The sequence below is a fragment of the Sus scrofa genome, chromosome 13 (genome assembly GCF_054392235.1).
Source record: "Sus scrofa isolate SSC_HxYL_T2T_F1_AM1 chromosome 13, Sscrofa_HxYL_maternal_Yorkshire_Landrace_v2.0, whole genome shotgun sequence".
NCBI classification, from domain to species: Eukaryota; Metazoa; Chordata; class Mammalia; order Artiodactyla; family Suidae; genus Sus; species Sus scrofa.
Genome location: NC_139395.1, coordinates 80,627,879 through 80,650,932, shown reverse-complemented (window position 1 = coordinate 80,650,932; position 23,054 = coordinate 80,627,879). Strand labels below are relative to the sequence as shown.

The 23,054-nt window shown below is 45.3% G+C and overlaps 1 protein-coding gene across 2 annotated transcripts in view; it reads left to right on the top strand.

Moving 5' to 3' along the window:
- The window catches only part of LHFPL4 (LHFPL tetraspan subfamily member 4), a 51,559-nt gene extending 39,661 nt beyond the window's left edge, over positions 1-11,898 (top strand). Inside the window, exons 3-4 of one of the 2 annotated variants that reach the window (XM_084989378.1) lie at positions 4,048-4,284; positions 8,374-11,898. In XM_084989378.1, the coding sequence (XP_084845504.1) occupies positions 4,048-4,284; positions 8,374-8,474 (338 nt within the window). In that variant the 3' untranslated portion in view covers positions 8,475-11,898. The remainder of the gene's footprint in view (positions 1-4,047; positions 4,285-8,373) is intronic. The other variant, XM_084989379.1, reaches the window with a different exon arrangement.
- Positions 11,899-23,054: the final 11,156 nt, after the last annotated feature.

Here is a 23,054-nt window from a genome sequence, read left to right as displayed (position 1 = left end):
AAAGCTCTAAGAAATGAGTAGGGCAGATGCCCATTTCACAAGTGAAGAAACCAAGGCCCAGATCAGTCAGCTGACTGTGCCTAAGATCACACAGTAAAGAGTGGTTTGAGCTTCCTGCTGAGGCAGTACAGGGTGGGCAGTGTTTCATAACTTCAAGGAGAAAGTCTCAGTTTGTTGCTGATGTGTTCTGAATTCCACTCACATTAAGAAGTCTTAAGAGGGAGCCGCTCTCAGGCTCCTCTAGAGCGCTTGGCAGATAAAAGTATTCAGCTAGGGAAACAAATCTGACTAGGAACCAAGAGGTTGCGGTTTCAATCTCTGGCCTCATTCAGTGGGTTAAGGATCTGGCGTTGCCAAGAGCTGTGGTGTAAGTCGAAGAATCGGCTCAGATCCTGCGTTCCTGTGGCTGTGGTGTAGGCCAGCAGCTGTAGCTCCGATTCAACCCCTAGCCTGGGAACCTCCATATGCTGTTGGTGTGGCCCTAAAAAAGAAAAAAAAAAAGTATCCAGGTAGAACCTAGGAACAGTGTTTTTGTTTGATTATATTTATGCTTATAGTTTCCTTCTATCTATGGCAAATGATCCTGGCTTCTTCTTTGATAGTGATATAAAACTTACTTTTAAAGTAAATGCCTGTTGTGGCACAGTGGAAACAAATCTGTTAGGAACCATGAGATCTGGTGTTGCCATGAGCTGTGGTGTAGGCCGGCAGCTGTAGCTCTAATTCAACCCCTAGCCTGGGAACCTCCACATGCCGTGGGTGCAGCCCTAAAAAGACCAAAAAAAAAAAAAAAAAAAAAAAGTAAAAAATAAACTAAATTCCTCTCAGTTTAAAAGTGAGTGTTCATTGGAGTTGCCGTTGTGGTGCAGTGGTTAACTGGGAACCATGAGGTTGCAGGTTCGATCCCTGGCCTTGCTCAATGGGTTAAGGATCCGGTGTTGCCGTGAGCTGTGGTGTAGGTTGCAGACTTGCAGACGCGGCTTGGATCCCGCATTACTGTGGCTCTGGCATAGGCCAGTGGCTACAGCTCCGATTAGACCCCTAGCCTGGGAACCTCCATATACTGCGGGAGCGGCCCTAGGAAAGACAAAAAGACCAAAAAAAAAAAAAAAAAAAAAATGAGTGTTCAGGATTTCCCTTGTGGTGCAGTGGTTTAATGATCTGGCATTGTCACTGCAGTGGCCTGGTTTGCTGCTGTGGTGAAGGTTCAGTCCCTGGCCTGGGAACTTCCACGTGCCATGGGTGTGGCCAAAAAATAAAATTAAGTGTTCAAAGAGAAACATTAAATAAAAACCTGTCTGGGGGAGTTCCCGTTGTGGCTCAGTGGTTAACGAATCCGACTAGGAACCATGAGGTTGCAGGTTCAGTTCCTGCCCTTGCTCAGTAGGTTAAGGATCTGGTGTTGCCGTGAGCTGTGGTATAGGTTGCAGACGGGGCTCGGATCCCTCGTTGCGGTGGCTCTGGCGTAGGCTGGTGGCTATAGCTCCGATTTGACCCCTAGCCTGGGAACCTCCATATACCGCGGGGAGCGGCCCAAGAAATGGCAAAAAGACAAAAAAACAAACAAAAAAACAAAACAAAACAAACAAACAAAAAACCCTGTCTGGGTTTGAATACAAAACCTGCCACTTATTAGCTGTGTGACACAGGTATAATACTTAGTTCCTCTAAGCCTTGGTTTCCTTATCTGTAAAGTGAGGATGATCTTTTTTTCCACCTCATAGATTTGTTACAGGATTAAATGAGATCATGAAACATAGGAGCTTAGCACCCTGGCGCATAGTTAAGCACTCAATACTATTTGTTAACATTATCATATTACTAATAATATTAATATTATACATCTTAAATTTGTCACAACACCTCCTTGCTGCTTTGGAAGTCAGTAAGCTGTAGGGCGACTGGAGAGTGATGCCCCATCTGAGGGCCCCTTTTCCTAAGACCTGTGGTTCTCGACCAGGGACACCTTTGCCCCCAAGGGGACATTCAACTGTGTCTTGTGGCTTTAAAAAAATGGCTCTGACTGCGGGTGGTTGCTAGAGGCCAGGGGTGATGCTAAACATCCCATTATCCATCCCACCTACCTTACCCTGGACCCTGCATCTGTTTCTGTGCCTCACTGCAGCTTACTCTTCAGCCAACTTGTTATTTCCAAGAGAGACTTGAACTTAGACTCCAAACCCTCAGCCTTGGTTTCCTCATCCAGCAAATGGGGGTGCTGAAGGCTTCCTTGCATCTAGTTATTCCACCTCCTGATGGTTGAGCCTCTTGGTCACTTACCTGGCTTAGGCTGTCCCTAGAGGTCCCCTGCTCTCTTCCCCCAGTTCCCAGGAAACCCATCTGGTTGGTTTGTTTCATTTGCTTGACCTCTAGTTGTTTCTCGTTCCCAGAGCAGCCTCTGGGGCCCCATAGTTGCCACGTAAAACACTGCAAAGCAAAGGAGGCAGAGAGTGAGTGAGAGATGGAGAGTGCCCCTGCAGCCTGGGTCACCTTCCAAGAGTTCCCTGACATGTATAAATTCTTTATTTGTGTGTTGATTTGACTTGATTCCTCTCCACACCCCTCTGCTCCTGATGGCAAGAAACCATACCTGCCAGTGTCCCTAGCACCCTGCACAGCGCCTAACCCTTAGAAGACATTCAGAATTTATTTGTAGAATATACGAAGGGAGAGGCAGGAAGAGGAAAGGGTGAAGGCATAGATAAAGAGAAGGAAGAGAAGTGAGAAAAGGAAGAGAGAAGAGGAGGGGTATTGAATGAATGTCAAATGCTGAGAGATCCAAGGAGGAAAGGGAAGAGGGAGGAAAGAGGCTGAGGCTTGAGCAGGTATAGACTAGCTGGAGAGGGGGGGGAGGCAAAAGAAAAAAGAAAGATGAAAAGGGTGGAGAAGAGAAAGCATTAGACACACACGGCTAGAGGTACATTAGTGATGAGGAAGAGAGACAGAGAACATGCAGTGCAGGCGCACAGCCTCAGGAAGAAAGCCTCTTTGAGCGCCCAGTAAGGGCTTGCAGAGGGAGGAGGACCACCCGCAGGATACTGGTGCGGTTTCCATGGAGACGGTGATGCCCTGCGCGGGAGAGGAAACGTGCTGTTCCTGGGAGAGGAGAGAGAGGAGGTGGAGGGGCTGGGTGGGTTTCCCCTCCAGGCTCTTTGCTCACCCCTGCCTCAAGCTGGAGAACCAAGGTTTTAAGGTTGGAGAGGTAGGAATGTACCTCCCTCTCCCAAAGGGCCTTGGGATGTGAAGGGCTGGGCTCCGGAGGCTCCTTATCTCCCACTTCCGCATCCGTGGCGGTTTGACCCCCCTCCCCTTTTTAGGGTCCTGGAGGGTCTTATGAAATGTCAGGGATATATGGGGAGATGGATGGGTCAAGCCTTCTGCATAGGCTCTTCCTCTTCTCCTGCCCCATAAATGCTGGAGTGCCCTTGGACTCGTCCTGGGCCTTCTCTTCAGCATAACTTCATTAAATCCTCACAGCCACCCTGGAAGGTAAGTACCATGATTTCCATTGCACAGATGCAAACAAGAAGAATCCCCTAAGTCATACACTAAGTGAAAGAACTAGGCTCAAACCCCATTGTTCTCGCTCCAAGTGCATTGCTCAACTGTGAATGAGACCTTTTTTTTTTCTAGCTACATGAAGGAAAGTAAAATGCTTAATGAATATTTGTTGGATACATGACAAAAATAAAGGATGGTGAGGATGGGAGAGGGTAAGCATAAAAGGAGCTGAAGGAGGTCACTGTGGTTTGCTATTTTTTCCTATTTCCAGGAATGCTTCCTGGAGGTGGAGTTGATTTGATGGGGGTAGGGGAAGGCACTGTGCATTCTGGAAAGTTTCTGCTCCCCAACACACGAGGCCCTCCCAAACGCAGAGTTTCTGGATCCACTGGAGGTGGTTAATAAGCTCCTGGGTTGTTGGGTGGAGCAGGAGTGTGGGGCCCAGCCTTAGGGGGCTTCTGGTGGTCCTCAGGCTCTGGGGAGTAATCATCCCCTTCTCTCTTCCTTCCTGACCCTGGTGGTGGGCCCGGCCTGGTGCCCTCTCAGCTCTGTGCCTCGTGCTAGGCTGCATGATCTTCCCCGACGGCTGGGACGCCGAGACAATCCGGGACATGTGCGGGGCCAAGACTGGGAAGTACTCTCTGGGGGACTGTTCGGTGCGCTGGGCATACATCCTGGCCATCATCGGCATCCTCAACGCCCTCATCCTCTCCTTCCTTGCCTTCGTGCTGGGCAACCGGCAAACAGACCTGCTGCAGGAGGAACTCAAGCAGGAGAACAAAGGCGAGCGTGCATGCTTCCGCTTTGCTTCTGGTGGGCGGCTGGCGGTGGTGGGGGTGTGTGGGCGGGAGCACCTTAAAAGTCAAGTGAAGCACAAGTTAGAAACCGTACAGACAGGCAGACTGCCTCGGAGACAGTTTGAAGTTATCCCTCATATCTCAACATTTGCATGCCTGACCCAGCAAACTCTTCCATGAGCATAAACTCAGGAGAAATGTATAAGAATATGCTCTTGGCAGCAATTTCAAAATAGCCAACACCTAAATGGCCATTGACAGGAGGATGGGTAAATACATGGTGATGTATTCACATCACGGCACAGTTCACAACTGTGGAAATGAATGAACTTCACTTATATGTAACAGAATGAATAGATACAGCCTGGAAACATAATATTGAGAGAGAGAGAGAGGAGTTAAAAATTTTTTTTTTTTTTTTTTTTTGTCTTTTGTCTTTTGTCTTTTTTGTTGTTGTTGTTGTTGCTATTTCTTGGGCCGCTCCCACGGCATATGGAGGTTCCCAGGCTAGGGGTCCAATCGGAGCTGCAGCCACCAGCCTACGCCAGAGCCACAGCAACGCAGGATCCGAGCCGTGTCTGCAACCTACACCACAGCTCATGGCAACGCCAAATCCTTAACCCACTCAGCAAGGCCAGGACCAAACCTGCAACCTCATGGTTCCTAGTCAGCTTCATTAACCACTGCGCCACGACGGGAACTCCGTGATAATTTTTTTGAGCTAAAAAACTCAGCAACACTACTCTAAATACAGTTTAAATATATATGCATATATAAAAATATTGTATTTTTTTAAAAAAGCAAAGAAATGATCAATACAAAAGGTAGGTAGGACTGTGGTTCTCTGTGGTTGGGATGGAAGCAGGGAAGCAAGGGCATGAGGTGGGGGACAGGCAGGTATGTTCAAATTATGGGTGGGTTATGTTCTTGCATGGTGAGCCCACAGATGTTTGGTACAGTTGCTTTATACCCAGTATATTATGCATAAACTTTCATATGTTTCAAGTAACAGTAATATATAAGAAAGAAAGAAATTGACACCTAAGGCCAGAGCCTCAGGAATAAACTGTTATTAGATGCTTATTTGTGTATCTAAGCACATTGTTAGATCCCTTTATGAAATGTATGGTGGTAGTATGTACTCATGCAGGAGAGACATCATGTGAAACAAATCCCTCCTTAGTTGGCTTTCTGTGCTCGACTCTAGAGCACATCTTAAAGATATTTATCATTTTATGGGGAGCTGTCTTGCCCTTTATATCCAGTGCTTAGCATTACATAAGATGAGGGAATTGTAGTTTCTTAACCACTCTCCTTGTAGGGGCTGTTATGAAGGTTTCCAAGTTTTTACTATTACTGGAGACCATCTTTATCTTGGCCTTCTTTTTATTTATTTTTTTGCTTTTTTAGGGCCGCACCTATGGCACATGGAAGTTCCCAGGCTAGGGGTCGAGTCGGAGCTGAGGCTGCTATCCTACACCACAACCACAGCAACACCAGATCCAAGCCATGTCTGCAACCTACACCACAGCTCATGGCATTGCCAGATCCTTAACCCACTGAGCAAGCCCAGGGATCGAACCGGCATCCTCATGGATACTAGTTGGATTCGTTTCCATGCCATAACGGGAACTTACTAAATTTTTTTTAATTAAAGTATAGTTGATTTATAATGTTCTGTCAATTTCTGCTGTGTAGCAAATTGACTCAGTCATACACACGCACACATATATATGTCTATATTCTTTTCCTCATATTATCTTCTATCATGTTCTATCATGTTCTATCACAGGTGTTCTCTGTACTATACAGTAGGACCTCTTGCTTATCCATTCTAAATGGGAGAGTTTGCATCTGCTAACCCCAATCTCCCAGGCAGTCCCACTCTCTCCCCCTCCTCCTTGGCAACCACAATTCTCTTCTCCATGTCTGTGAGTCTGTTTCTCTTGTGTAGATAGGTTCATCTGTGCCATATTTTAGATTCCACATATAAGTGATGTCATGGTGTTTTTCTTTCTCTTTCTGACTTACTTCACTTAGTATGAGAATCTCTAGTTGCATCCATGTTCCTGTGAATGGCATTATTTTGTTCTTTTTTGTGGCTGAGTAGTATTCCATTGCTTATAGGTACCACATCTTCTTAATCCATTCATCTGCTGATGGACATTTAGGTTGTGTCTAGGTCTTGGCTATTGTGAATACTGCTGCAGTGAACATAGGGAAGCGTGTATCTTTTTGAATTGTAGTTTTGTCCGGATATATGCCCAGGAGTGGGATTGCTGGATGGTATGATAGTTCTATATTTAGTTTTCTGAGGAACCTCCATACTGTTTTCCATAGTGGTTGTACCATTTTACATTCCCATCAACAGTGTAGCAGGGTTCTCTTTTCTCCGCACCCTCTCCAGCATTAGTTATCTGCAGACTTATTAGGGATGGCCATTCTGACTGGTGTGAGGCAGTTGTCTTTGCCTTCTTATACACAAGAGTTTTTTCAGTGTTGTTCCAGAAGTGCATTGTACACTCACAGTTGTAGGGATAATTCAAGATTGCTCTCTAAAGGAAGGTCAGTCTTCTGACCCAGCCCTCGACCACAGAGAAAGGGGTATACTGAATCTGTCTGGGTGTGCATTCTCTGCCATGGGAAGTCAGATTTTGTTGTTCCCGTGGTCTCACCTTTCCTTGAGCTGTTAGCATGTGCTAGGTCTATGGTCCCTTTCCTTCAGTTTCATTCATCTCTTGGTGTCTCTCATCTATAAAATGGGGATAATGACAGTGAGGGTTATTATCTGATTTGACAAGAGGTACCCTAGAATTGAGGTATGAATTCCCCTGGACTGTGAAGGCAGACTCTGTTGGAAGCAGGTTGAGCTAAGAAATGCCTTCACCTCTTGGAACCTCAGTTTCCTGTACTACCTAAAGCAAGAGTGGTGAAACTCATACTGCCTTAAAAGACTGTCTTGTGGGAGTTCCTGTCCTGGCACAGCAGAAACGAATCTGACTAGGAACCATGAGGATGCGTGTTTGATCCCTGGCTTCACTCAGTGGGTTAAGGATCCAGCGTTGCCATGAGCCATGGTGTAGGTCATAGACGTACGTGACTCGGATCCTGCATTGCTGTGGCTGTGGCTTAGGTTGGCAGCTGTAGCTCCAATTAGACCCCTTAGCTTGAGAACCTCCATATGCTGCAGGTGCGGCCCTATAAACCAAAAAAAAAAAAAAAAGAAAAAAGAAAAGAAAAGAAAAAAGGCTGTCCTGTACAGAAGAAAGTTTGTATTCACAGAGGGGCAGTGGGGAATGCTTGGTGAATGCTGTCACTCCTCACAGCTCCCCACCAGGCAGGCATTATGACCATATTTTATGAATGAGAAAGCAGAGGTCTGGAGAGGCCCAATAACTTGCCCAAGTTCACCAAAGTGGTAGAGCCAGGATTTGAGCCCAGGTCTAAGTCCAGAGGCAAGCTCTTTTCTGCTGCAGACCCTCTGGGGCTGATAAGCTGTCCCCTGACCTCCTGTCCCTGGAGATTCTGACACCCAGTGATTTCTATGGTCTTGGTGTGGGGTCAGGGCCTGCCCTCTGGTGGCAGCATCCAGAAGTGCAAGACTAGGACCTCCATGTGGCCTTTTGGAAGGGGCCTGGGGATGAGATGGGCCCATTCAGCATCCTCTCCTCCCTCCCTGACGCAACGTAACAGCTCGGTATGCTACAAGTGGCACAAGGGATCCCCAGTTTGCCTCCTTCAGCGTCCAGGGATCTCCATCCCTCACTGGGAGCTCAAGGTGAGTGAGCCTCATAGTTCAGTTCTGAGCCAGAGACCTCTGGAACAAACGTAATATTTACTGTGTGCCAAATACCATGCAGAACCCTTGGCTGGCATTACTTAGGTCTTTTTGACCCCTCAGAATCACTCTGTGGAGAAGTAGGCTGTTATGTCCATTCTACAGATGAGGAAATTGGGGCTCAGAGAGGCCAAATGGCTGGCTTGAGGCCATCCAACTAGTCAGGCCCAGCTTTAGCCTGAGAGAGCCCCAGAGCTGGGCGGCCTCTTACTTTCTGCAATTCTCTCTCTCTCTCAGATTTTGTGGGCTCTACAGTAAGCTCCGTGTTGCGGCCAGGAGGTGATGTCTCTGGATGGGGAGTTCTCCCCTGTCCCGTCGCTCACTCACAGGGACCCTGAAGGCCAGGACCACAGCCCAGGAATTGACCTGCCCTCAGCTTGTCTGTCTCCTGCCCTCTCATCCCTCCATTCAAGCTCCGAGGGAAGAACCCGGTCTTGGACTGACTTCTCACCTGCTACCCGTCTGCAAGCTCCAGGCTTTGAAGAGAGGTTGGGACTGGGATGCAGCCTGGGGGAGGGGAGGAGGCCCTGAAGGCCCCAGGAAGGCCTGGTTTTGCACCTCCCTCAACTGGCCGAAGGGAGCTGGCCCCCAGTCCCTGGCCTCCTCCTCCCTTGCATCCTGGCTGGGGGCCCTGCAGAGTCTCCAGGGGCAGGAAGCACCGTGGTTCTGGTTCCCCAGCCTCCCTCAGTCTGGAGGGCTGCTGCCTGGCTCTGTCCTCCCCTCCTCTGGTCCCCAGCCTCCTGCAGAAACTCAACTAAGACACTGATCCAGGCAGACCAGACTCTTTCCTACCTTTCTTTTGGCTGGTGATGGTTCCATCATTTCATCACAGAGCTCCAAGCACCCCCGGCCGCCCTGGGGCCTCTCTTCTCCTGCTCCAGACTGCTCCCAGCTCTCCCACAGGAGTCCGAACTGCACCAAGGGAGAGGGCATAGGGCCTGCTGGTCAGCTGCTGACTGGGGCCCTATTCATACAGACGCTGAGCAAAGATAGGCAGGCTCCGGAGGCAGTGCTGAGATCCCGTTTTGGTGGCACTTGGCCACTGGGGCTGCAAGTGGCTCAGCTTGGGGTTGGCCTGGCCTTCTCCCTGCTCAGATGGCTCACCAGTGACAGGACCCTTGACTCTGGCCTGTTTTGTACAGCACAGACTTTGTGGCCCTGTTGTCAGGGTTGGGGGTTGGGGAGGGGGACCCATGGGTGGGAATTAGGGGATGCATCACCCCTTTGCCCCTTCTCATGTCCCCCTCCCCCCCGACATCTGCCAAGAGCAGAGACTGTCTTGCCTCTTTGATACTTTTCTGCATAACTTGAACTTGCAGGTCACCTCTGAACAGGGTACCCCCTGTCCCCATCCCCAGGCCTTGTAACCCTGTCCCCACTTCCTCCTTCTTCCCACCTCTCGCCTTGTGGTCTGCCCAGGGTCTGCAGCCTGATGGGCATGCTTAGAGCCAAGGCATGAGTGAATGTGTGTGTGTGTGTGTGTGTGTGTGTGTGTGTGTGTGTGTGTGTAGGTGTGTGTGGGGCAGATGATGAGTCTTCTCATCCCTCTCTAACCCCTGTGGGGGCATCTCCCCCGCCTGGCAGGGAGCACAGAGGGAGATTGCAGGTGTTTCTGACCCCTCCTCACTGCCTCGCGGACCTGATGGTAGAGCTATCTGGTCTGGGGCATGGATGGCCTCTTCCAGCCCCCAGTTCAGTGGCTGATTGGCTTCATCTCGTGTGCCTACTTCTGTCTCCAGGTACCCCTCCAGCAGTGGAGGGGGAGCATGTTGCCATGTCATGTCCGCCTGGGAGAAAGGCAGCGAGTGCCATATATTTGCAACCTTGTGTTCATTTCCACAGGACCTGGACCTGAGAGTTAGGGTTTCCAAGACAGACCCTAGAAATCCTCTGCCTGAGTCCCCAGCCTGCACTCTAACTGGAATCATGTGCTGGGTCCTCAGAGGATTCCTGAAACCTGGAACTTACGAAGTTCTGACCCTGACCCTCTCTACTCCCTCTTCCTGGGCAAACAGCTACCCCTGTGCTCCAGCCCCAGCACTGTGCTCCTCTCCTAGCCCCACCAGGTCCGGGGCTGAGTGGAAGGGTTGGGGGAGCCTTGTGGTGGGGAGGGAGGAGGGCAAAAGTGAGTCCTCCAAGATCCAAACCAAAGCCGAATGTTAGAAGGCAGCAGAGAGAGGAACTCAAAGCAAGTGACTAGAAGTGGGGAGAAGACAGAGATGGGAGAAAGAGGGAGGTGCAGAGATAGGGAGAGGAGGGAGGGAGTCTGAGGAGGAGGGGGAGACTGAGGAGGTACAGAGGTGGAGGAAGAGTGAACAGAGAGGGGGTGATGGATGGAGCACTGGGGTGGGGGCGGGGAGGTGCCCAGAGCTGGAGGAAGGGGAAGGAGACAAAGGGAGAGGTGAGTTGTGGGAGGCCAGGAGACAGGACTCGGAGGAGGGGGGAGCAGCTGCTGTGTGCCCTCTGCGAGGGGAGAGCCCACTCCCCCATGGGTGCCTGCTGCCCAAGGGGGCCACAGACCCCTGTGCCCTGGGAGGAAATTAGAACCTACCTCCTCCGAGGCTGAGGCATCACATCAGGAGAACCGAGTCCAGGTGATCCCGGAGCAGGTTAGTGGAAGAGAGGGAGGGTGGTTTCCAGCTGCTGCTCTGGCTGAGAGAGGGGCAGTTAGGATAATCACCCAGGAGCTTGGGGTGAGGGGGGCAGTGTTGGTGGAGCTGGAGGAACACCAAGTACCTTAGGGAAGGGAAAGAGTTTCAATTGGGGACCAAACCAAAGCCCTGTCTCTGAGGCTTCAGCAGAGGGGGGAAACAGATGCTTCAGCCAGAGGCCCCAGGTGAGGCTACAGCCAAGCCTATGGCTCAGACGGCTCTTGGGGGCCAGGAAGCCATCACAGCACTTTGTGGTTTGCTCTCACCCATGGCTGGCTTGGCTTTCACCTTTGGGAGGAGACGAAGCAGAGGAGATGGTCTGTTCCTGACCTGGGCTCGGTCCCTTGGTCCCTGAAAGAGGCTGCACTTTGAGTGGCCCACCGAGGCACTCCTTCCCAAGCCATGCCTGGACCAGTGGGCTGTGGCACTACTTGGGTCCCTCTGCCTGGTGGGGGACTATCTCAGGAGAGGCCAAGGCAGCTCCAACATTTTTTTGTTTTTTTTTGTGGGGGGGGGAGGTTCTGAGCACCACTTGCTCAAGTCCTTCCAGGTCTTGGAATGGGAGGACTTTCCTCTTTGGGGACCAGTACCCATGGAGGAAAACACCATGGGTAGGATCAAATGATCGAAGGTCTTTTCAGGCCTGGCCTAGCCAAGAAGAGCTTTCAGACTAGGCCATGGGGAAAACCCCCCGCAGACTTGTCTCACGGTTCTGCTTGTGCACGGGAATCACTCTTCTCCAGTTTCCAGTGTGAACTGAGAAAGGGAGGCCCTCTCTTTGGAGAAGCTGGGATCTTCCCAGCACAAGAAACTTCCACAGGCCCCTGCCTGGCTCAGGGCCAGCCTTCGGGTGGGACTGGAGTTTTCTGAGAGGGGAACAAGGGAGCCACAGTCCTTCCCTGAGCTCTGGCCATGCGAGGGCCGTTGCTGTGTCATTAGGATAGCTTGGTGTTGTCTACACCCCATTAGTAAGTTATGTCTGAATGTGTCTGCGCTGTCTGTCGTCCAATTTGGTAACTGATTTTGGTCCTCACCCCTTCTGCTGCTGCTGGATTTGAGCTTCAGTGCAGGTGGAATGACGTTCAAATAAAGAAACACTTTATATCACCCATGCTAGCTTCTCCTTCTCTGAGTTGGCCCCCAGGGGATCAAGAAGGGCTAGATTCAACTTGACCCTTTGTACCAGGTGTGGCTGCATATTACCAGAGCTTACTGGAGGTAGCCAGACCATGACTGACATGGCCAGTTTTATCAGGAACCCCGGAACATTTTCAATCCTGGCTTCCATCCTCAAGGACACCTTATGGCCCAGGGTGGCTGCTGGGGCTCTAGTCACTTTGATCCACATTTTGTTTTAAGGAGACTTCTGGAGATCCCATAAGACTGAGTAGGCACACAGCACACCTAACTGAAATGTAGTCTGTTAACAAATACAATTGGAGACGTTTCCAAAGAAAGAGGAGAGAAGAGCTGGCAGTCTGCCAGCTCCTGCATGGGCTTGAAAACAAGGCTCCACCCTTCTCAGCCTGTGTGGCCTTGGACAAATCCCTTCACCTCTATTTAAGTCCCCACTGAATAAGTGGGGATGATGACAGTGATCTCTGGGAAGTTTTAAGGAACCAACGAGGGAATGCGTGTGAATTGCTTTGAAGTGTCTGGCACACAGTAACACGACCCATGTGGGAACTACAATGATTATAATTTTTGCACTTGGTAAGTGAGCCTTCGTTCAACATGCTTTGAGAACATAGTATTTGCTGAGCGCTTAAAGAACAAAATCCTTCAAGGTCAGTCTGATTGGGGAAATAAACATATAAAGAACAATGTGAAATCTACCTGGTGCAGGGTATTGTGAGTACCTTGTGTGGCTTGAGGTGGGATGAGTAGAGCCGGGGATGGAAGGTTTTGCAGTAGGATGAACAGGAGGTAGGCAGGCAGGTGCCAGGAAAGCCATTCATGAAAGAGTAGGCGGCTTGAGGAAGGAGACTGAGGTGAGAAACAGAATTGAACCTGTGGAGAAGTAAAAGCAATTTAGTAATGCTGAACTGTAAACTGTGAGGTGGGGAGAGTGAGAGATTAACATGCAGAGCTTGGCAAAGGCCAGATGATGAAAAGGCTTAGAGGCTGTGTACAGCAGTTCGGACCCTTGGGAACCAGGGAAGTGTTTTAAGCCTGAAAAAAATACAATTTGATACGCATTCCAGAAAGATCAGTTTTAATGAAAGGGAAGGCCTGAAGCAGGGTGATGGCAGTGGTTTTGAGAGAGGTAAGAAATTTTATATTTAGGAAGTAGAATTGAGGATATTTAGTAACTGACCGATTATGGGGATAAGGGATAGAGTGGCATCAAGGAGGACAGTTAAAACGTTTTGCTTAGGGGAAAAGAAAAGTTTGCCAGTGTAGCGGGGGAACAAGATGAACAGTTCAATTTGAGACATGCATATGGGACATCCTGGTAGATTGCCCAGTAGTCAGCTGACTTACATGGATTTGGGAGCCCAAGAGAAACACGAACATGCATGTAATGGCTGAAACGTGAAGCGCAGATGAACTTGTTCAGGGTGACTTGTGTAGTGTGAAGAGAGCATGGGGCTACGAATCACTGGAAAACACCAATGTATAAAGGTCAGAGGAATGGCTGTCCAAAAGGAGAGTCGGAGCTACTTAACAGTGAGGACGTGGTGTTAAGGAAACCCAGGACTTGGAACTTAAGGGGAAGTTCAACTGGTCAGGTGGAGCAGAGAATTAGGGACTGAAATCTGTGCCCACTAAACTTGGGAACAAAGAGGCCACTGCTGGATTTGATAAAAGCATGTTCAGAGGAGTGTGAGGAGAGCCACACTGAGGCCTGTTAAGGGAGAGAATGGGAGATAACTGAGAGGATCACCTTCTGGAGAAGAGTGGCTAAGAAGGGGAAAGAAATGACTCCGTTCATTCAGGAAATGCTAAGTGTACATAGTGAACAAGCAGTGGACAAGGATCAGCATGTAATTTAAAGGAGGAAATGGAATCCCTTTTTCTTTAAATATGGAAGAGTTCTGAATATTTGTGGGTCATAGCCAGTAAGAGTTCAAAGATTAAGAGAGGTTGCTAATGGAAGAGGCTAGGATGTATAAGGTTTAGTTAGAGAGCTCTTGCCTGATGGCATCCATTTTTCTCAGTGAAGTAGGAGGCAATATTCTCTACTGAAAGTCAAGGGAATGAGCAAGGGGTTTGAGAAGAATGATGAAAATTTGGAACAGCTGTTAAAGGATCTGTCAAAAGATATGAAAGGACTGATTAGTGACCATGAAACTATGGTGGCACCAAGAGATGGGAGGGTAGACACGGAAGTAAGACTATATAAACTGGAAGGCAGGTGCAAGGTCAGCACAGTCAGAGGTCCACCATCAGATATACGCTGGTTATGGGAAAATGGGGCAGACTGACAATGAAAATGGAGAAATTAAGGCATGTGAAAGAGCTGGACGTTTAGGAGATTATAGTTAGAAAGGTATTTGACCTGAATATTCTGAGTAATTCTTTTTCTTCAGCTCTTATTTAATTTTAATGATTTTTATTTTTTCCATTATAGCTGATTTACAGTGTTCTGTCAGTTTTCTGTACAACAAAGTGATCCAGTCACACACATAGACATTCTTTTTCTCACGTTATCCTCCATTATGTTCCATCACAAGTGACTAGACATAGTTGCCTGTGCTATACAGCAGGATCTCATTGCTTATCCACCCCAAATGCAAGAGTTTGCATCTATTAACCCAGACCCCCAGTCCATCCCACTCCCTCCCCCTCTCCCTTGGCAATCACAAGTCTGTTCTCCAAGTCCATGAGTTTCTTTTCTATGGAAAGTTTCCTCTGTGCCATGTATTAGATTCCAGATATAAGTGATATCATGTAGTATTTGTCTTTCTCTTTCTGACTTCACTTAGAGAGTCTATTTCCATCCATGTTGCTGCAAATGGGATTATTTTATTCTTTTTATGGCTGAGTAGTATTCCATTGTTTATATATTGCAAAGCTTCTAAATCCATTCATCTGTCAGTGGACATTTAGGTTGTTTCCATGTCCTGGCTAGTGTGAATAGTGCTGCAATGAACGTAGGGGTGCATGTGTCTTTTTCAAGGAAAGTTTTCTTTGGATATATGCTCAAGAATGGGATTGCTGGATCATATGGTAGTTCTATATTTAGTTTTCTGAGGAACCTCCATAGTGTTTCCCATAGTGGTTGTACCAAATAACGTTACCACCAACAGTGTAGGAGAGGACCCTTTTCTCCACACCCTCTCCAGCATTTGTTGTTGACTTGTTAACGATGGCCATTCTGACAGGTGTGAGGTGGTACCTCATGATAGTTTTGATTTGCATTTCCCTAATAATTAGTCATTGAGCATATTTTCATGTGCCTATTGGCCATCTGTATGTCTTTGGGGAAATGTCTATTCAGGTCTTTTGCCCATTTTTCAATTGGGTTGTTGGTTTTGCTGGTGAATTGTGTTTAAGTTGTTTGTATATTTTAGAGATTAAACCCTTGTCAGTTGCATCATTTGAAACTATTTTCTCCCATTCTGTAGGTTGTGTTTTTGGTTTTTTGGGGGGATTTCCTTTGTGTTGCAAAAGTTTGTCAGTTTGATTAGGTTCCATTGGTTTACTTTTGCTTTTATTTCTGTTGCTTTGGGAGACTGACCTGAGAAAACATTTGTAAAGTTGATGTCAGAGAATGTTTTACCTATGTTCTCTTCCAAGAGTTTAATAGCGTCTTGTCTTACATTTAAATCTTTAAGCCATTTGAAGTTCATTTTTGTATATGGTGTGAGGGTGTTTTCCAGTTTCACTGATTCACATGCGACTGTCCAGTTTTCCCAGCACCACTTGCTGAAAAGACTATCTTTTCCCCATTTTATATTCTTTCCTCCTTTGTCAAAGATTAATTGACCGTAGGTGTCTGGGTTTATTTCTGGGTTCTCTATTCTGTTCCATTGGTCTGTATGTCTGTTTTAGTACCAGTACCACACTGTCTTGATCACCATGGCTTTGTAATATTGCCTGAAGTTTGGAAGAGTTATGGCTCCTTCTTGGTTTTTGTTCCATATAAATTTTAAAATTCCATATAAGTTCTTGGATTGTTTGTTCTAGTTCTGTGAAAAATGTCATGGGTAATTTGACAGGGATTGCAGTGAATCTGTAGGTTACTTTGGGTAGTATGGCCATTTTTGCGATATTAATTCTTCCAGCCCAGGAGCATGGAATATCTTTCCATTTCTTTGAATCCTCTTTAATTTCCTTGATTAACGTTTTATAGTTCCTAGCATATAAGTCTTTCACCTCCTTGGTCAGGTATATTCCTGGGTCTTTAATTTTGTGGGGTGCAATTTTAAAAGGTATTGTATTTTTGTATGCCTTTTCTAATTGATAGTATGATTAGTATACAGAAATGCAACCAGTTTCTGAATGTTAATCTTGTATCCTGCTACTTTGCTGAATTCATTGATCAGTCTGAGAAGTGTGTGTGTGTGTGTGTCATATTAATGGTGGCCTTGTAGAGTGAATTTGGGGTGTTACCCTCTCTTTATTTCTTTGGAATAGTTTGAGAATGAGAGGTATTACTTCTTTGTATGTTTGGTAGAATTCCCCAGTGAAGCCATGTGTTCCTAGACTTTTGTTTTGGGGGAGTTTTTTGACTACTGATTCAGTTTCAACACAGTCTCTTCAGATTATCAATTTTTCCTAATTCATTCTTGAAAAAAATGTATGTTTCTAGGAATTAATCCATTTCTTCTAGTTTGTCCAATTTATTGACTTATACCAGCTCATAACATTCACTTAGAATTGTTTATATTTCTGTGATATCAGTTGTAACTTTTCCTCTTGTATTTCTTATTTTATTTCCCTGTCTAATGCTAACCATAATGAGCCTGGCTAAAGGCTTAACATCTAGTCACCGACCCTGTGACTTTTGATTGGAGCATTTAGTTCATTGACATTTAAAGTGATTATTGATAGGCATGTACTTATTGCCATTTTTATTGTTTGACAGTTGTTTTAAAATGATTATTTTTAATACTTATTTCCCAATACAATTATTTTTCTACTGTACAGCATAGTGACCCAGTTACACATACATGTACACATTCTATTTTTGCACACTATCATGCTCCATCATAAGTGACTAGACATATTCCAGTGCTACACAGCAGGATCTCATTGCTAATCTGTTCCAAAGGCAAGAATTTGTATCTATTAACCCCAAGCTCCCCATGTTTGAGTAGTTTTTGTGTGGAGTCCTTAGAGTTTTCTACATATAGTACATGTAATCCACATAAAGTGACAATTTCACCTCTTCCAATTTGGATAATTTTCGTTTGTCTGATTGCTGTGATTAGGACTTCCAATACTATGTTGAATAAAGGTGGTGAGAGTGGGCATCCTCTTCTTGTTCCAGATTCTAGTGGGAAGGCTTTCAGCTTTTTTACATTGAGTAATATATTGGTTCTGGGTTTGTCATAAATAGCTTTTATTATGTTAAGGTATGTTCACACTATACCCACTTTGGTAAGAGTTTTTTTTTTTTTTATCATGAATGGACGTTGGACTTTGCCAAATGCTTTTTCTGCATCTATTAAAATGATCATGTGGTTTTTGATTTTTCTTTTGTTGATGTGGTGTATGTTATTGATTGATTTGCATATGTTGAACCATCCTAATGAACCTGGGATGAATCCCACTTGGTCATGGTGTATGATCTTTTTTATATGGTGTTGGAATTTGTTGGCTAAAATTTTATTGAGAATTTTTGTGTCTATATTCATCAGATAGGCATGTATAATTTTGTTTTTTGGTAGTATCTTTGCTTTTGGTATTAGGGTGATGCTGGCTTCAGAGAATGTCTTTGGGAGTATTCCTTTTTATCCAACCTTTGGAAAAGTTTAAGAAGGATGGGTATAAGTTCTTCTTTGTATGTTTGGTAGAATTCACCTGTGAAGCCATCTGGTCCTGGACTTTTGTTTATAGGGATGTTTTTATTACATATTCAACTTCATTTCTAGCTATTGGTCTGTTCACTTGATCTATTTCTTCTTGATTCAGTTTTGGTGGGCTTTAAGTTTCTAGAAAGTTGTCCATTTCTTAAAGGCTGTCAAATTTGTTAGCATACAATTGTTCATAGTATTCTCTTATGGTTTGTCTTTCTGCAGTATCCATTGAGATTTCTTCTTTTTCATTTCTCTTGTTTGTTTTTTTTCCTCTCCTCTTCTTGGTGAGTCTGACCAGAGGTTTGTCAAATTTGTTTACCTTTTCGAAGAATCAGCTCTTGGTTTTATTGATTTTTTTCTATTATTTTTTGAATCTCTCTTTTATTGATTTCCTCTCTGATCTTCATATGATTTTCTTCCTTCTGCTGACTTTATGTTTTGTTTATTCTTCTTTTTCTAATTATTCTGAGTAATTCTTGCAAAAGATTTTGCGATGAGAGGCATCCTGGTTAGGATGTCCACCCAAATGGGAAGGACAGTGGGAGAAAATGGGGTGGAGAAGACAAGCCAAAGTTAAGACTCGAGAGAATCAGAGAGAGGGAGTTCCCGTCATGGCACAGTGGAAACGAATCCAGCCAGGATCCATGAGGATGCGGGTTCAATCCCTGGCTTCGCTCAGTGGGCCAGGGATCCTGTGTTCCTGTGAGCTATGGCGTAGGTTGCAGACATGGCTTGGACCCCACATTGCTGTGGCTGTGGTAGGCTGGCAGCTGTAGCTCCGATTTCACCCCTAGCCTGGGAACTTCCTTACACCATGGGTATGGCCCTAAAAAGCCAAAAAGCAAAAAGAATCAGAGAGAGACATTGGAAGGTTAAAACGACATCAGTGAAGAGGGTTGAAACACAAGAACCAAATGTGTGAGCTTCGGGGTGGGTGCAGGATATTTTTATCTGAGGGACAAGATGAGTTTTGTCTGGAGACATCTGGGAAGACCCTCCGTGCAACGAGAAGTGAGAGCAGGAGCGGCCTCCACATCAAGGGCTGCAAAGGAGGTGGTGTCCTCCGGAGAGAACTGTATTCAGTAAAGGTTGACAGACAAGATGGAGGAGGTGGGGGTTTGTCTATCAAAGAAAAGGGCTGTCCAGACAGCACCACAGGAAAGTTGGGAGAGAAGGATGGGAAATGGTAAAAGCAGAGAACCCTGGAAAGCCAGAGGACATGGAGAACTATTTCGTGGGGTGACTAAGGAGAGTGAAGTGGGGAGAACTCACCAGATTCCAAGATTCCAACCAGGCTCTGGTTTGAAACCCCTCTCAAGTCCACTAAGGCAGAGAAGAAGGCTGCTGGCGTCCAAACAGACCCGGAGGTGCTGGGAGCTCACTTAGGTGCTGAAATTCAACCTGTGTGGGTTGGAGCCTTCTTCGGATTTATTTACTCATTCAACAAAACATTTGTTAAATGCCTGTTCTGGTCAGGTACTGCCAGGCTCTAGAAATTCACAAATAAATCAGACAGAGGACCTGGACTCAAATGATCTTAGGCCACTTAGCAACAGCGTTGTTTGCCTGTTCATTGCAGCTATGTAAGATTCTGTTCTTTGTTAGACATGTTGCAGCATAAAACAAATGTATGGGCAGATGAACTATGATACCTTTTTGACCATAACCAAAGAGAAACTTGGTAGCCACCTTGCAAGTCTTTTAAACCTAACGCTAATTATCTTTGATAGTATCCTTGCTCTCTGATAATGACAAGATGTTTCAGACTGATATTGGACATTTTTTCCTTCATCCCCAAATCTGCCATTTCTCTAGGAAGCCCTATTTCTAAGCCTTTCCCAGTTGATAGAGCTAAGATATGGACACACACATATGTGGATATGGGATCTATCTAATCTGTCTGTGATAAAATACCTCATTAGGGAGCTCCCTGGTGGCCTAGTGGTTAAAGACTCTGTGTCACTGCTGTGCTCAGGCTACTGCTCTGGTTCAGGTTCAATTGCTGGCCTGGGAACTTTCATATGCCTCAGGCATGGCCAAAAAGAGCAAACAAACACAAAACTTCCTGAGTTGGTACTGATATAAGAAAGGTTTTGGCTTAACATCCTCTGTCTTGACATCAATGACACCTTTTCCCCCCTCATTTAGAATCTGGGTTCTCAAGGGCAATGGATTCTTTTTTTTTTTTTTTATTGGCTTTTTGCCATTTCTATAGCCACATCTCTGGCATATGGAGGTTCCCAGGCTAGGGGTTGAGTTGGAGCCGTAGCTGCCAGTCTATGCCAGAGCCACAGCAATGCGGGATCCAAGCAGTGTCTGCAACCTATACCACATCTCACAGCAATGCCGGATCCTTACTCCAGGGAGGCCAGGGATCGAACCCGAAACTTCATGGTTCCTCCTCGGATTTGTTAACCACTGAGCCACGATTCATTTGTTTTATCTGATATTAAAGCCCTCAGATATACCACCACCAGTATAATCACTAAAAAGTATTTTCTTACTTCCTTTGTAGTTGCTCTGTATTTACACTGCCTAACTCACATAAACCAGCTGACAAGTCTCACCTTATATTCCCCATTCATTTTTGTTCGAGTAGCTAACTGCATTTAATTAACTCACTACTAGACTTTCTGTTGATGTTTCTTTCTTTTTTTGTGTGTGTGTGATTTTTAGGGCCACACCTGTGGCACATGGAAGTTTCCAGGCTAGGGGTCGTATTGGAGCCACAGTCACAGCAACATGGAATCTGCGTAGCATCTGTGACCTACACCACAGCTCATGGCAATGTCGGATTCTTAACCTACTGAGCGAGGCCAGGGATGGAACCTGCATCCTTATGGATACTAGTTGGATTTGTTTCCACTGAGCCACAGTGGGAACTCCCTCTGTTGATGTTTCTAGAGTTTGGTTGCCGGAATGAGCTCAGTTTTTAACAGATTCCTAAAAGTTAATGGGAATAAAGTTCCCTAGGTTCTTGAATGCAGATGACAGTCCGCTGCTATTGTATAGTTGGTATGAAACTTCTCATTTAGTCATGGAATTTTAAACGTGTTACTCTTTTGCTATAATGTGTTGCTCTCAAAAACCTTGATACAGCTTAATTTTCTTTCCATTATAAGTAACTTTAGGAGTTACTTGGATACCCAAGGATATTTTTCCTTTTCTTTACATTCCAAAAATTTTAGGATATTTTGATATTGACCATTCTGGGTTGAATTTACAAGGTATGCAACATGTTCTGTCAATTTTTACTTTGAAATATTTCAGGGAAAGTCTTGAGATAAAACTTTTGGTATTTATTCTTTCCCTTGCCTTGTCTTTATTTGGAAATACGTATTAACACATGTCTTTTTTTTTTTTTTGCCAGTCTTCTGTATTTGTCACTGGAACAAAGACTATTAGAGCAGTTTTAGGTTCACGGCAAAATTGAGCAGAGGGTACAGAGATTTTCCGTATTCTCCCTGCTCCACACATTCACAGCCTCCCTCATTAACCACAACCCCCACTAAATGGTACAACTGCTGGACCTACACTGGACATCATTTTCACCCAAGGTTCATAGTTTAGGATGGGGTTCACTCACATTCTATGGGTATAGACAAATGTATATTGCATGTATTTCCCACTACAGTATCACATAAATAGCTTCACCACCCTAAAAATCCTGTGTTCCTCCCACTCATCCCCCCCCCACAACTGCTGATCTTTTCGCCATCTCTACAGTTTTGCATTATCTAGCGTACCATATAATTGGAATCGCATAGTATGTAGATTTTCCAGACTGGTTTTTCTCTACTGGTAATATGCATTAAGTTCTCCATTTTTTTTTTTCTTTTTTAGTTCATCCATGGCACATGGAAATTCCTGGGCCAGGGAAACTGGAGCTGCGACCTATACCACGGCTGCAGCTACACCTGTATCACAGCTGCAGCAACACTGAACCCTTAACCCACTGCAGCACAGTGGGAACTCCACTCCATGTTCTTCCTATGGCTTGATAGCTCATTTCATGTTCACTTTCCAGAAATACTAGTTTATTTACTCACCTACTGAAGGACATCTTGATTGCTTCCAAGATTTGGCAATTATCAGTAAAGCTGCTTACAACATCTATAAAGAGGTTTCTGTATAGACATACATTTTCAGCTTCTTAGGGTGTAAACTAGGAAGCACAACTGCTGGACTGTATGCTGAGTGCATGTTTAGTTTGTAAGATACTGCCAAAATGTTTTCCCAAGTTTTGCACTCCAACCGGCAGTGAGTGAGGGTTTCAGCTGCTTCACATCCTCAGCAGTATGTGGTGGGATTAGTGTTTTGGATTGTGGTCAATCTAATAGGTAGGAAATGACATCACATTGTTTCAACCTGCAACTTCCTAATGACATATGATGTTGAACATCTTTGCATATATACTAAGTGTATGTTCAGACCTTTGCCCATTTGAAAATAAGGCTATTTTATCTTGCCAAGATAAGATAGGAAAGCATTCTGTAGATAACCACAAATAAAGCTTCATATGAATTGACGAGTTCTAGTAGGATTTATACCTACTGGTGGCTGTCAATACCACTGGACCTTAAAATGTACAAATATCTTGAAATACAGCCTTTAAAAACCAATGTGCTTGACTGATTTGCTAAACTGTTTAATAGTAAGTTAAACATTATTCCTTTCCTTATCATCATTTTTTTAAAGTTTCTTCAGGTAAAAATTTTCCTTAACTTGTACTTTATGACCTCAACTTTATCTACTGGATCTTCTAATTAGGAAAATTCATTTATTTCTTGAAAAAGTGCTTCTCACCTCTCTTCTGTCAAACTGTGAGAAAATCCTGACCATAAAGAAATTAAAGTCATATTGGCTGATATAAAGGCTATCAGATATGCTGTCATGCTCTCCCCACTCAAGTCTTACTTTTTTTTTTCTCTTAATGGCCATGCCCATGGCACATGGATATTCCTGGGCCAGGGACTGAATCTGAGCTGCAGATGTAGCAACACCAGATCCTTTAAACCACTACACCAGGCTGGGGATTGAACCAGCACCTCTGCAGCAACCTAAGCTGCAGATTCTTAACCCACTGCACCACAGTGGGAACTCCAAGTCAAAAAAAAAAAAAAAAAAGCTGAGATGTAATTGACATGTATCATTTTTAGTTTCATGTGTACAACATAATGCATCTATATATATGTACATAAATATACAAATTGTGTGTATGTGTGTATATATACACACACATATGATCACAATGTCTAGTTAACATCCATCATCACCCAGTTACAAAAATTGTTTTATT